The sequence below is a fragment of the Littorina saxatilis genome, linkage group LG6 (genome assembly GCF_037325665.1).
Source record: "Littorina saxatilis isolate snail1 linkage group LG6, US_GU_Lsax_2.0, whole genome shotgun sequence".
Classification (NCBI taxonomy): Eukaryota; Metazoa; Mollusca; class Gastropoda; order Littorinimorpha; family Littorinidae; genus Littorina; species Littorina saxatilis.
In genome coordinates this window covers 35,463,175-35,476,230 of record NC_090250.1, presented here as the reverse complement: position 1 = coordinate 35,476,230, position 13,056 = coordinate 35,463,175, and the positions used below count along the sequence as shown (strand labels likewise).

General features: G+C 42.0%; 1 protein-coding gene across 2 annotated transcripts; it reads right to left on the bottom strand.

The window, feature by feature from the left end:
• Positions 1-1,064: 1,064 nt before the first annotated feature.
• Positions 1,065-13,056, bottom strand: LOC138969098 (alkaline phosphatase, tissue-nonspecific isozyme-like). Of its 2 annotated transcripts, none has more exons than XM_070341806.1 (7): positions 12,741-13,056; positions 9,295-9,370; positions 7,608-7,828; positions 6,184-6,358; positions 3,300-3,481; positions 1,654-1,764; positions 1,065-1,295 (listed from the first exon to the last, which is right to left on the bottom strand). In XM_070341806.1, exons 2-7 carry the CDS (start codon positions 9,362-9,364, stop codon positions 1,080-1,082), a joined length of 975 nt encoding a protein of 324 aa, XP_070197907.1. In that variant the 5' UTR covers positions 9,365-9,370; positions 12,741-13,056; the 3' UTR covers positions 1,065-1,079. The 2 variants fall into 2 exon arrangements, with proteins under 2 accessions (XP_070197907.1, XP_070197906.1); XM_070341805.1 differs by lacking the exon at positions 12,741-13,056 and adding an exon at positions 10,623-10,744.

Genomic DNA, 13,056 nt, shown 5'->3' with positions numbered 1-13,056 from the left:
GAAGAGATGTTACCTTTTTATACGGCATAAACGGGAAACGGGGAAAAACGAACAGGAGAGCTCCAAAGACTCTCATGTCTGTATTCTTTCAACCCAAGGGCTATTTACACGTGCGACGCCGGGAATTATCAATTTCAGAGAGAAACTTGGAAGGGAAACAACCGTTCTCAAGATAATCATGTCAACAGAATTGATTACCTCCCATTTTTTAGTCTGAGGCAGCAATGTACTGTACATGACAATTGTACAACTTTGTATGTCCGTTTCCTTCAGAGATTTTTCAACTTGGGAAAATAAAACTAAGGGGGAAACGCCTCAATGTATTGTAGTACTTGGCGTTTGTTGTCAGCGCCAGGTTTGACAGACAACAAACGTTATAGTGGACCTTAAACCCCAGTCACACATAGACTCCGCTTCTTCTACGACGGACAAGTGTCCGAGAGCGTGGCCAATCGTGGGCCAAACGTGGGAGGATCTCAATGAGCGTGGTTTGATCAGGGTGGGATCTGCTAGGTCGGGAAGCTGCACGCTCTCCCTACGCTTATTTTGAACTAAACAAAACAAGCTAGGAAGCTGAACATCGTTTCTTTTTTCCCCTGGTTTGAAATTACGAGCTGAATGTACAGGGGACAGGTTATGGGTGCACGAAGCGAAACTGGGTGCAGCCAAATGGGTGGTACGGAGCCGGCCGCGCGGTCGGATTGGTTGCAAGTGAGATTTGTTGTGATTTGAACCAATCAGACCCCGCGGCTTAATTGCTCCAGTTGGTTGGCACCCAGTTTTGCTTCGCTCACTTCAGCCCAGGTACCCATGGTTGAGGACATTTAAGTCAAAAGGTGTTACCGGAATTAGTCATCATGGATGCAGAGTTATGAGAAAATTAACTGTTTAGTTAAGTTTTGTTTGTTTTTAATTGAACACATTTAGTACACGTGGACATAGAATTTAGACTCTGCAGTGGTCAAAAGGTGTAAGCAAACGTTGATTTTCACCTGCTGACCGTTTTCAGCGTTAAACTTGAAAGTGTGTAGCACGACTTATACTGAGTTTTATCGCAGGCAGTCACATGTTTGGAACTGTCAGCCTCGTGCACGCAATGTTTCATCGCTAGAAGAGTTCCAGACGACGAAATGGCTTGACATCACCGGCAGAGGGCAAAACAGGAACAATAGAAGATTATTCAGTGGTGTCTTACCAAGCAAAAAGTCCGTTTCGCTATCATCCACTGCATCAAACTGCTTCTTGTTCCAAACATAGGAACTTTTGCTGCTTTTAGGCTTGGACTGTTTCCAAATCTGTATTAGAACACGAAAAACAGTTATATTTGTATTTCATGTTCAGTAAAATTGATCGTTAGGATGCATCTTTTAATCATCATCACAATAGACGGGTGTTTCTATGCGCTGTACTAATTACACACACACACACACACACACGCACACACACACACACACACACACACACACACATATATATATATATATATATATACACACACACACACACACACACACACACACACAAACAAACACACACACACACACACACACACACACACACACACGGACGCACGCAAGCGGGCAGGGAGGGCGGAGGAAGTAAAACACGCATGTCGACCGTGAGCCAGGGGGCGTCCTTCAATACCAATGTTACCTCGATGAGATTTTTGGAGTCACGCCGACCTTTCTTGGAGTTGATCGCCTGTGTATCTGGGTCTACTGTGTCGTTCGGCAGGAACGTTCGTCTTCCTCCTCCGAGTATTACCTAACACAGAACCGAGTACCATGACACAACTGTAAGGTGCATCAGTGTATAGAATGATAAGCATGGCACTGCTAATATCACTTCACATATGACATTGAGAGGCATTAGTGTGTGTGACGGCTCGGATGAACTAGAATGCTGACTTAAAATGAACTGGTTCATTAACAGCTATTGTGTTTTCAGCGTAGCAATAGGGTCCGATATTTAGACGAGACAAGTATAATGCCGACGAGTCGAAAACGAGTCGCATTATACTTGTTCGAGTCTAAATATCGGACCCTATTGCTACGCTGAAAATACAATAGCGATTATATAGCTGTTCTGACCTTGATTTGTTGTTCCAAACTTACAAAATGACAGTTTTTGCGTCGATGCGTTGATCTCAGGTTTTGATAGCAGACGCCGTTTCTTATGCGCATTCGTTTTGCGCAGGCGCTAACACTGACTTTGAAAAAAACCTCGATTTGACAACACAGCTGTTAAACAGCTTTTTATTAGTTAATTCGTATACAACAAAAAGAAGTTTGAGTTTTTTAAATTTTGAACAAGACTACTTATGAAGAAGACCAAAACACAACATCAACGGAAAACTAGAAACAACTGAAGAACTAGGATGCAACAAGGGGAGGAGAAGAGAACAGCTAATCCGTACAACGCGAGCAGACGGCAGCGAAGTTTTCAGTTTGGGTGAATGGCATTTATACTTGTCTCGTCATGAAGCGAATTTTTCAACCTCAGTTATAAACGACTACATGAATGTTAGTGCCATGGGTTGTACATCAATACTTCAGAGGGGAAGTGGGGTATTTAGTGTGGAGTTACGAGATAAGAAAAGCCGAATGCGAAAGTTTGTGTCAGTCGGCAACTGAGCTCACACAGGCACACAAAAACGGCTGTTCCGTTTTACTCCCCTGTTTGTACTACATCTTTCGACTTTGGGCATTTTGTGGTGTTTAGGGACAGAAAATAATTGGTTTAGTCCTGTTTCATCGGGAAGTTAGCAGAAAAGGGTATGCTATCGACATTTGTAAAGCTGAAAAACATTCCCGAGAAGAATTTCAAGTTGTCAGTGTATGCTGTTGTCGATTGAAACATCGTGTGGTACAGATGGGTAAACCGGAACCATGCGTCTTTGTTATTGCCAATATGCTTTTGGATATTGGCAAAAATGGCCGACTTCCGTAGCATTATGCTTTGATGATCGGAAGAGACCATCCAATCACAGCCCCCGAATTCCCCCACGTGTCCATCAGAATAGCTATATACTTATCTCATGCATTGTTTATAATGGAATCTAGCAATAGTGTTGTGCAGTGTGAACACTTTGAACGTTTGGCGGTGAGTGGTTTTTAACCAACAACACAATCATAACTACAGTTCCTCCTTTTATGAATGCACTCCCACCCGCCACCCAATCCCACCACCTTCCCCTACCCCTACCCCTCCTCCACCCCCAACCTAAAATGTCACTATTTCACTTTTCTCTTCATACTCCCTCTCCGAAGTGCCGGAAAGAAACAGCCGAACTACTTAACCTTTATCTCCGGGTTGTCTTCCACAAGTTGAGCAGTGATGTCCTTGACCTTGCGCTTGCAGAGATCATCCACCTCCTCCATGTCGACGTCACCCTCCCAGTAACGTTCTGGGGTGTGCGCGTAGGCGGCACCCGGGGTGGCGTGTGACAGGCGGGATGTGGTGACGATACCAGTGGACCGACCTGTAATACAAATCGGAATCTATATATGTATATACGACTTGTGTCTGTGTGTGTGTCTGTTCGCGATGCGCGGCCAAGGTTCTCGATGGATCTGTTTCAAATTTGGTGGCCATATTCAGATACACCCGGGACACAACCTGGTCGATGAGATATTTCAACACGTGCTCTCAGCGCGCAGCGCTGAACCGATTTTGGTTTTTGTTGTTGTCTGGATCCACTACCAGTAACTCTTTCTTATCTTCTCCAGTGTTTTCAGCGTTTACCTCCCTTCCTTCGTATGGCGCGCGGATATTCCCATTCCGTTACTATTTTTAGAAGGTCACTGCACGTTACTATTTTTAGAAGGTCTCCAGTGTTTTGCGCGTTTATCTCCTTTCCTTCGTGCGCCGGCAAAGCCGGCGTACACCCGGCAAAGCCGGCTCCCAGGCGCAGCCTGGTATTCGGCTCTACTTCTTCCCGGCGAAGCGGGTAATCAGCTAGTAGTTATATATTAATTTTGTCTTTTCTTTCTGGTACAACCTTCTATGGTGTACGTTCGTGCTGCAAGAGTGGTTCTAAAGAGATATGTTTAAGTCTTGTTTTTGTTTTTGTTTTAAATTAAAGGAGGCTTTCTCCACCCAGAAAGCAAGCTCTCGTAGTTGCGGTGCACTTTACCCCTTCTCCGCTTTTTATATTTAGTCAAGTTTTGACTAAATATTTTAACATCGAGGGGGAATCGAAACGAGGGTCGTGGTGTATGTGCGTGTGTGCGTGTGTGCGTGTGTGCGTGTGTGTGTGTGTGTGTGTGTAGAGCGATTCAGACTAAACTACTGGACCGATCTTTATGAAATTTGACATGAGAGTTCCTGGGTATGAAATCCCCGAACGTTTTTTTCATTTTTTTGATAAATATCTTTGATGACGTCATATCCGGCTTTTCGTAAACGTTGAGGCGGCACTGTCACGCCCTCATTTTTCAACCAAATTGGTTGAAATTTTGGTCAAGTACTCTTCGACGAAGCCCGGGGTTCGGTATTGCATTTCAGCTTGGTGGCTTAAAAATTAATTAATGACTTTGGTCATTAAAAATCTGAAAATTGTAAAAAAAAATAAAAATTTATAAAACGATCCAAATTTACGTTTATCTTATTCTCCATCATTTGCTGATTCCAAAAACATATAAATATGTTATATTCGGATTAAAAACAAGCTCTGAAAATTAAATATATAAAAATTATTATCAAAATTAAATTGTCCAAATCAATTTAAAAACACTTTCATCTTATTCCTTGTCGGTTCCTGATTCCAAAAACATATAGATATGATATGTTTGGATTAAAAACACGCTCAGAAATTTAAAACAAAGAGACGTGCTATCCTTCTTAGCGCAACTACTACCCCGCTCTTCTTGTCAATTTCACTGCCTTTGCCATGAGCGGTGGACTGACGATGCTACGAGTATACGGTCTTGCTGAAAAATGGCATTGCGTTCAGTTTCATTCTGTGAGTTCGACAGCTACTTGACTAAATATTGTATTTTCGCCTTACGCGACTTGTTATATTTAGTCAAGTTTTGACTAAATATTTTAACATCGAGGGGGAATCGAAACGAGGGTCGTGGTGTATGTGCGTGTGTGTGTGCGTGCGTGTGTGTGTGTGTGTGTAGAGCGATTCAGACTAAACTACTGGACCGATCTTTATGAAATTTGACATGAGAGTTCCTGGGTATGAAATCCCCTAACGTTTTTTTCATTTGTTTGATAAATGTCTTTGATGACGTCATATCTGGCTTTTCGTGAAAGTTGAGGCGGCACTGTCACGCCCTCATTTTTCAACCAAATTGGTTGAAATTTTGGTCAAGTAAACTTCGACGAAGCCCGGGGTTCGGTATTGCATTTCAGCTTGGTGGCTTAAAAATTAATTAATGACTTTGGTCATTAAAAATCTGAAAATTGTAAAAAAAAATAAAAATTTATAAAACGATCCAAATTTACGTTTATCTTATTCTCCATCATTTGCTGATTCCAAAAACATATAAATATGTTATATTCGGATTAAAAACAAGCTCTGAAAATTAAATATATAAAAATTATTATCAAAATTAAATTGTCCAAATCAATTTAAAAACACTTTCATCTTATTCCTTGTCGGTTCCTGATTCCAAAAACATATAGATATGATATGTTTGGATTAAAAACACGCTCAGAAAGTTAAAACAAAGAGAGGTACAGAAAAGCGTGCTATCCTTCTTAGCGCAAATACTACCCCGCTCTTCTTGTCAATTTCACTGCCTTTGCCATGAGCGGTGGACTGACGATGCTACGAGTATACGGTCTTGCTGAAAAATTACATTGCGTTCACTTTCATTCTGTGAGTTCCACAGCTACTTGACTAAATATTGTATTTTCGCCTTACGCGACTTGTTTTCTCTCTGCTCAAACGTTTATGAACCTTCCGGATCTGTGCAGAAAGTCGACTCTGGTGAATTTCCCTCTGCCTTTTTGTATTTTCTGAGCTCTTAGCTGGCTTTGCTGATTCGACCTGCAATCCTGAGGAGGTGATAAAGCAAGGTGTTTCTCAAGACGAATTGCTGAATATTAACATAAAGCTCCAATGATGTTCAAACAATGTATTGACTATTGTTTGTCACATTATATTTAGCAAGAGTCATTTCAAAACTTTTCGAGTTAATCCGCATTCAATGCATTCAAACACTCACTTACCTACATCAATAAACAGACGCAGAATGGAGGGAACTTTGCCAGTGTCTAATTTGTCACATTGTTTTCTGAGCACGGAGGAGTCGACGCCCAGTGTGGCCATGTTGGCCTTCACTCCACACAGAAACGCTGTGGCTGTACCGGCTGAGTCCGCAGTCTGACGGTCCACGTTGTAGGTCTGAAACCATTCATGTAGAGGATTATAACTAAGCAATGGCTCTACTCTTTCATAAAACTCTTTAGGTCTAAACTCTTTAGGTCTAAAACTCTTTAGGTCTAAAACCCATTGAGACAGTGGTTCTGGCTTTAGGTCTGAAATCAATTTCTACACTTATCCACATTGTATTTCTGAAACCATTTCTGAATTGGATCATATTTCAGGCCTGAAAACATTTATGTGGTAGCTACTTTTTGATCAGATTGTTTGTAGGTCTGTAACCAGCCAGACAGTGGTTTAGACTGTAGGTCTGAATCAATTTCTACACTTATCCACATTGTATTTCTGAAACCATTTCTGAATTGGATCATATTTCAGGCCTGAAAACGTTTGTGTGGTAGCTACTTTTTGATCAGATTGTGTGTATGTTTGTAACCACCGAGACAGTGGTTCATGAGACTGTAGGTCTGAATCAATTTCTACATTTTATCCACATCGTATTTCTGAAGCCATTTATGAATTGGATCACATTTCAGGCCTGAAAACATGTGGTTTCTTTTGTTATACGACTGTGTAGGTCTAAAACCATTGAGACAACGGTTCACATTGTTTGCCTGAATCATTTGTATTTTATTTTATACTTTTCCGCATCGTTCGTCTAAATCCATTCATACAATACAATGGCTCACATTGTTAGCCTGGAACAATGAATCTAGTGATCCAGACATTTCTTGACCTATTTACATAATGTTTAAAAAAGAAGAAGAAGAAGAAGAAGACTGTAGGCCTTAATCCACAGAGACAGTGGTTCATATCGTAGGTCGGAATCAATTTCTATCCTTATCCGCATGAATTAAATCTATGCATAAAGTGGTTCACATTCTTGGCCTAAAATCACTTATCTAGTGGTTCCTAACTTTCGTCACGCTCTTAGCTATTCGCTCTTAAGGCCCTATTCCTAGGAACGCCAAAGAGCGCCTATATGAAACTGGTCCCTGAACACATCAATACGGTGGTTCACGTTGTTCACCTTGTAGTTCTGATCGTAGGACCAAGTGATCATTTGTAGGCTACAGTGGTCCACATGGTCGATCTGAACCCTTCTATTCGGTGGATATTCCACAGAACAGATCGTCTAAGTAAAGCAACATGATATGTTCTGTCTTGTAGACTTAAACAATGAAAGAAAGGGGCTGGTTCTGAAAGTGTAGGACACATGGACGAAGAAAGCCGAACTGACCTTAAGTTAAAAATAGTGAATGATACTGACCTTCGACAATGCAACATGAGGGAATTTTTCGAAGTTGAGAAGCGTTTCTTCCCCTGGCTGTCCATTCGTCTGACCTTTGTAGATGCGGGCAGCTGTCACAGTGCTCATACCCATACCGTCACCAAGGAACAGGATGACGTTTTTAGCCACGCCCAAGTTATGATGTAACTGTAGCGCCTCTGCCAAGGCCTTTTGAGCATTAGCATTCCAGTCTTCAGCAGCTGATGAGAAGACAGACAAACTTGTTTGTTCTGGAGATAGGCGGTAGAAATTAACATTCTTTAATCCTTCATACGTGACTGAGACCATTAATGAGATAACACTATCGTCCAAATCACACGTGTGTATACCATGTAAATAAGGTTGTGTCGAAATAGTCTGGCAGGGACCCGCTTTTCCACTGCTTATGATGCCAAAGTCACCGAGACAAACGTCATTATGGATGCTTTTGCGCCTGCAGTTTCCCATGGAATGATTTTTAGAACTAGCCCGTCACGCTATACTTTTTAGAGTGAATTTTCTTTGCTTTGAGGTCCAAGATTGCACAAGGCTTTAAAATAGATCGAGGTTCCAAAAGAAGCATCTCCCATTTGGACGCCTCGGCTGCGGGATGTTTTGAGTAAAATACACGTAATTACAGTATGTAGGATAAACAGAATACTACAATGTACATGGCTTGCTGTGTCGTACCAGTCTTACACTCGTTGCTTTTTCAAATATTGAAAAGCTCGCGTTCGCTCGCAGTTTAATATTTTAAAATGCAACTCGTGTACATTTGGTACGACACAGCAAGCCATGTAGTATTCACTATAATATCTAGCGTCTACCGAGAACAAGGGAAAAGGATATTTTGTTAAATGACTATAGATACCAAGACACATTATACTGGAAGTAGCTAGTTGAATGACACTTAGACAAAAACTAAATATATAAACATTCTGGCTACTTTCTGTGCAAAGTTGATTTTTTATCTATACATTTAGCAATTAATTGACACTTTTGCCAATTTGTAAAATGAATTGTACAATAATTCCCAATCTACAGCAAAGAAAGCAGCCATTTATCAGAGTTTCGGAATGTGTTCAGGTGAAATAATTCCCGTATCCCTTGTGGACCCGACACAGTGTCTTTAAAATACTTTGAAATAAAAGAAATGTTAAAAAATGTGAGGCGCAATAGTGATTAAGCAACTCTCTCTTCTGCCCTTCTCCTTCGTCTGCTTTTATGTATGTATTAATTGATTGATTGATTGATTGACTCTTTCGGCTTAAACACAACTATAATGATTAAGTATTATCAGGTATCACGTACGTTGCAAGTGTAACGTAGTGTGCCTAAAATCTGCAATAAAGTTCAAGGTTATGCCTGCATTGACATGTAAGCCTACATGTAGATCTACATCATTGTTAACGAATGACCCGCTTTTCTGTTTGTCTAGAGAAAACTGCCGAAGACCAGTGACTGAATTTCAAGCGAGGGGACGAAGCAGTCTAAGCAAATATTTACTAGCTACGACGCAAAAACACAATGGAGATTACAGTTCAGAGACATCCTGCATGCTGCCGCGCGGGCAGAGCAAATGTTCCCTCTTTATCTTCACCGCGCTGGTAGCCAAACCCATCACGCGGAGGTGTTTTCAGACAGGCCAGACACAGGTTGTTCCGGAGGTGAATAACAAACTACTTACGACGCAAAACCACACATGGGAGTGTAGATAACAAGCACAGGAGTGCTCCGCTTGATCTTGTCCGCCACATCTTGAGCTATAAATTGTCAAAACAAACAAGTCGTAAACGTCACATTCATGCACATAGGACGCTGTATATCAGGCTTGAGTACTACCGCTTATAGCTTGTTGTTTGGTTCCTTCATAGAGACCAGTCAAACACACGGTTAGGGAGTTATTGGTGGATTAAGATTCTACAAGGACTTATAGAGGGACATATTAATGGTCAAAGGGAAATAACCTTCTCAGTTGGTGGCAGTGAGAATGGTTATTTCCCTTTGACCAACGGGGGTGTTTTTCCTACCTCGGAGGAATTTCTTGTCCGTAATTGTTTTTAAAAGTTCTGACTAAAGAAACAGTTGTCAATTCGCTTTTCGTCAGTTTTATTCTTGACCAACACACATGTATCAAGTGTGCGTGTGTGTGTGTTTTGTTAGTTTAATGTTGCTTTTGCTGTTGTTGATTTCAATTTGTTTCCCCCCACCCTCCCCCCCCACACACACTGACCTCATGACATAATTTAAAGTTTTATACATAGTCCGCCAATTCTGACTTTATACTAGTTTTAAGAGCACGACTGACGATAAGCATTGCTTGTTAATTGTGCTCCTTTGATTTAATTACATGTTTACAGTATTCTTACGTGAAATTCTTGAATAAAACTTGCTTAGATCAATAATGATTATCAGGAAATTCATGCAAAGTCCTTGGAACTCATTGAAAGACCCTATCTTAGGAAGAGAAACCAATAGCTATTACATAGTCTTCTCGTTGTCGTCTTACCGACGCAATTCCGCACACACATACACTTGCGCGGACACAACAAGACCACACACACACACACACACACACACACACACACACACACACACACACACACACACACACACACTGACATTACATGTACTCATGCCCACACCCCCACCCCCACCCCCACATTCACACACACACACACGCACGCAAACACACTTCATGCACGCACGCACGCACGCACCCACACACACCCACACACACACACATATACACACACACACATACATACACACACAAACACACACACACACACACACACACACTCACACATACACACACACACACACACCACACACACACACACACCCACTCACACACACACATACACACACACATACACACACACACACACACACACACACACACACACACACACACACATACAGCACTAATGCTACATGAACAGCCGCAGAGCAGTCTCTTCACCTCTTCCACCAAATACAACACAACAGAATATAAACCACCGACATACTCACATGCTATACGACAGGAGACAAGCCTGTCAGCAGCAACTGTTTAACACGTAATAGACTAATAGTGTAGTTTACATATTTTCCCCAGCACACCCCACGTGGAGAGAGACATAGGTTGATTTTAAGGACGACCTGACTGTACTGCACCCTGTTGAATCGGCTGCAGCAGATATACGGTTGCAACTAGGCATCGTTTACTCTCTGGTTGTCATCATGTTGTGTGGTTTAATTAATCGGTGAATAATCAATGTAAATGTTCGTTTAAATTAGTTCGTGTCAATTGAGCTTTTACGCCTTTTCCTCTCTGATGATATTTGTTCTGAATGTATCGCTCTCCCTGAGCCAAGAAAAAACAAAGCCTGGGAAAATGGAAATGCTTGTAGAGCATGGTGTGATAATGTTTGTGATAACATTTCGGCTTTTAGTATTCATAACGTGAGGTATATGACTGGCTGCAGCTTGATCACGTGTGTCCTTTGACTGACTGACAGACATAGCCTACACAGATCGGAGGAGCCCATTGCCGTCGCAAACCGTTTTGTTGACTATGTTAGTCTTTGAATTGGTAGATAATATGTACTGTCCCGATATGCTAGGCATGTTAATGCTTTGCAAATTGAAGTAAACATTCACGTCAGCTGCCCCGGACAAAGCTGAAATTGCCCGCAGCCGATTCAACAGTGTGGTGCACATGTAAAAACAATAAGCCGGATACATGTCTGATGCGGCACTTTTGGTGTTCGCGGAACAACTGTTGCACTTGCACACGTTGAACCACTCATTTGTTCCCCGTTCTTTTTCTAGGGCGCTCTTACTGATGTATTTATTACACCCCCGGTATAGGGGTGTGTATAGGATTCGCTCCATGTGTTTGTTTGTTTGTGTTCGCATATAGATCTCAAGAATGAACGGACCGATCGTCACCAAACTTGGTGAACAGGTTCTATACATTCCTGAGACGGTCCTTACAAAAATTGGGACCAGTCAAACACACGGTTAGGGAGTTATTGGTGGATTAAGATTAAGATTAGGATTCGCTCCATGTGTTTGTTTGTTTGTTTGTGTTCGCATATAGATCTCAAGAATGAACGGACCGATCGTCACCAAACTTGGTGAACAGGTTCTATACATTCCTGAGACGGTCCTTACAAAAATTGGGACCAGTGAAACACACGGTTAGGGAGTTATTGGTGGATTAAGATTCTACAAGGACTTATAGAGGGAGATATTAATGGTCAAAGGGAAATAACCTTCTCAGTTGGTGGCAGTGAGAATGGCTATTTCCCTTTGACCAACGGGGGTGTTTTTCCTACCTCGGAGGAATTTCTTGTTTGTTTCACTTTCCTGTTACTCAGTGACCCAGCCACAAGTGAACTCGTCCTACTTTCACACTGGTAACAGGGGGACTGATTGCTGCTGGAAAATGACTCCATTTGAGGCGGGAAAGGGCAGGTGGTGTGCTGACGCCATAATAATTCTAGCTGAAATGATGTGAGTCACAAGCTCTAGCTTCTGTTGTTAAACAGTGAGAGTGTGTGTGACATCGGCCACAGAGTGTCAATAGTTCTGGCTCTGAGCAACGGAACTGTTAGCTTTGATCATACCGGCGTATGTACGAGTAGTTGTATTTTTTTCCGTCAAACTGTCTGTCCTACTGTCTCTCTCAGTCGAAAGTTTGTCTGACGCCGTGCGCGTGTTTCGGTTTTACATTTAGTCAAGTTTTGATTTTTGTTCTTGGCCCCGGAGATGTGCGTCTCTTGTGTGTTAGTCGTGAGGATTACGCGGCGGTGCGACCTATGCGAACAGCACTGAACAACTCTGCCATTTCACTGAGTTGATATTTCAACACGAAGCTGTTGAAAACACCCCCTCCTGCTCCTCCATATCATCATCATCATCATCATCATCATCATCATCATCATCATCATCATCATCATCATCATCATCATCATCATCTTCAGCATCAGCATCAGCATCAGCAGCAGCAGCACCTTCCGATCACCACCATCATCGCCTTCGTCGTCTGCATTCAGTTTTAGTATCATGACAGTCTTGCCCCTAGCCCTGGAATAATATTGCCACGCCGTTAGCCTCAACAGGACTGCTTGTTCTTCTACTCACCTTATTTGTTGTTCACGGTAGTGCTTGTCACATTCAGCTCAAATGATGTCAGAACAGAACGGCAAAACTTTCCATTAAGAACCGACAAGAAATGCGTTGTTTCCAAGCACTATATCCGAGACAGAGTCGGCGAATAACGCAACTTCTCAGTGCAGCCAGTCTATATTCACAGTACCAGTAGTAGGCTTGCTGCTGTCTCTGCTACACCATTTCCACATGCATGACTTAGCACTCGTCAAATGGACTGTATAATCACTGTCTGCTGTTTTTCTGACATTTTAAGGTGTTAGTTGGTGGACGAGTTTTGAACTGTGTC

What these genes read in the sequence shown, in the direction of transcription:
- LOC138969098 (XM_070341806.1), bottom strand. Translation starts at nt 9,364, where the DNA reads ATGTGGCGGACAAGATCAAGCGGAGCACTCCTGTGCTTGTTATCTACA. An exon ending in CCCATGTGTGGTTTTGCGTC is followed by an intron (nt 7,829 to 9,294) that starts GTAAGTAGTTTG and finishes TCTTCTCATCAG; the next exon opens with CTGCTGAAGACTGGAATGCT. An exon ending in CTCATGTTGCATTGTCGAAG is followed by an intron (nt 6,359 to 7,607) that starts GTCAGTATCATT and finishes GAATGGTTTCAG; the next exon opens with ACCTACAACGTGGACCGTCA.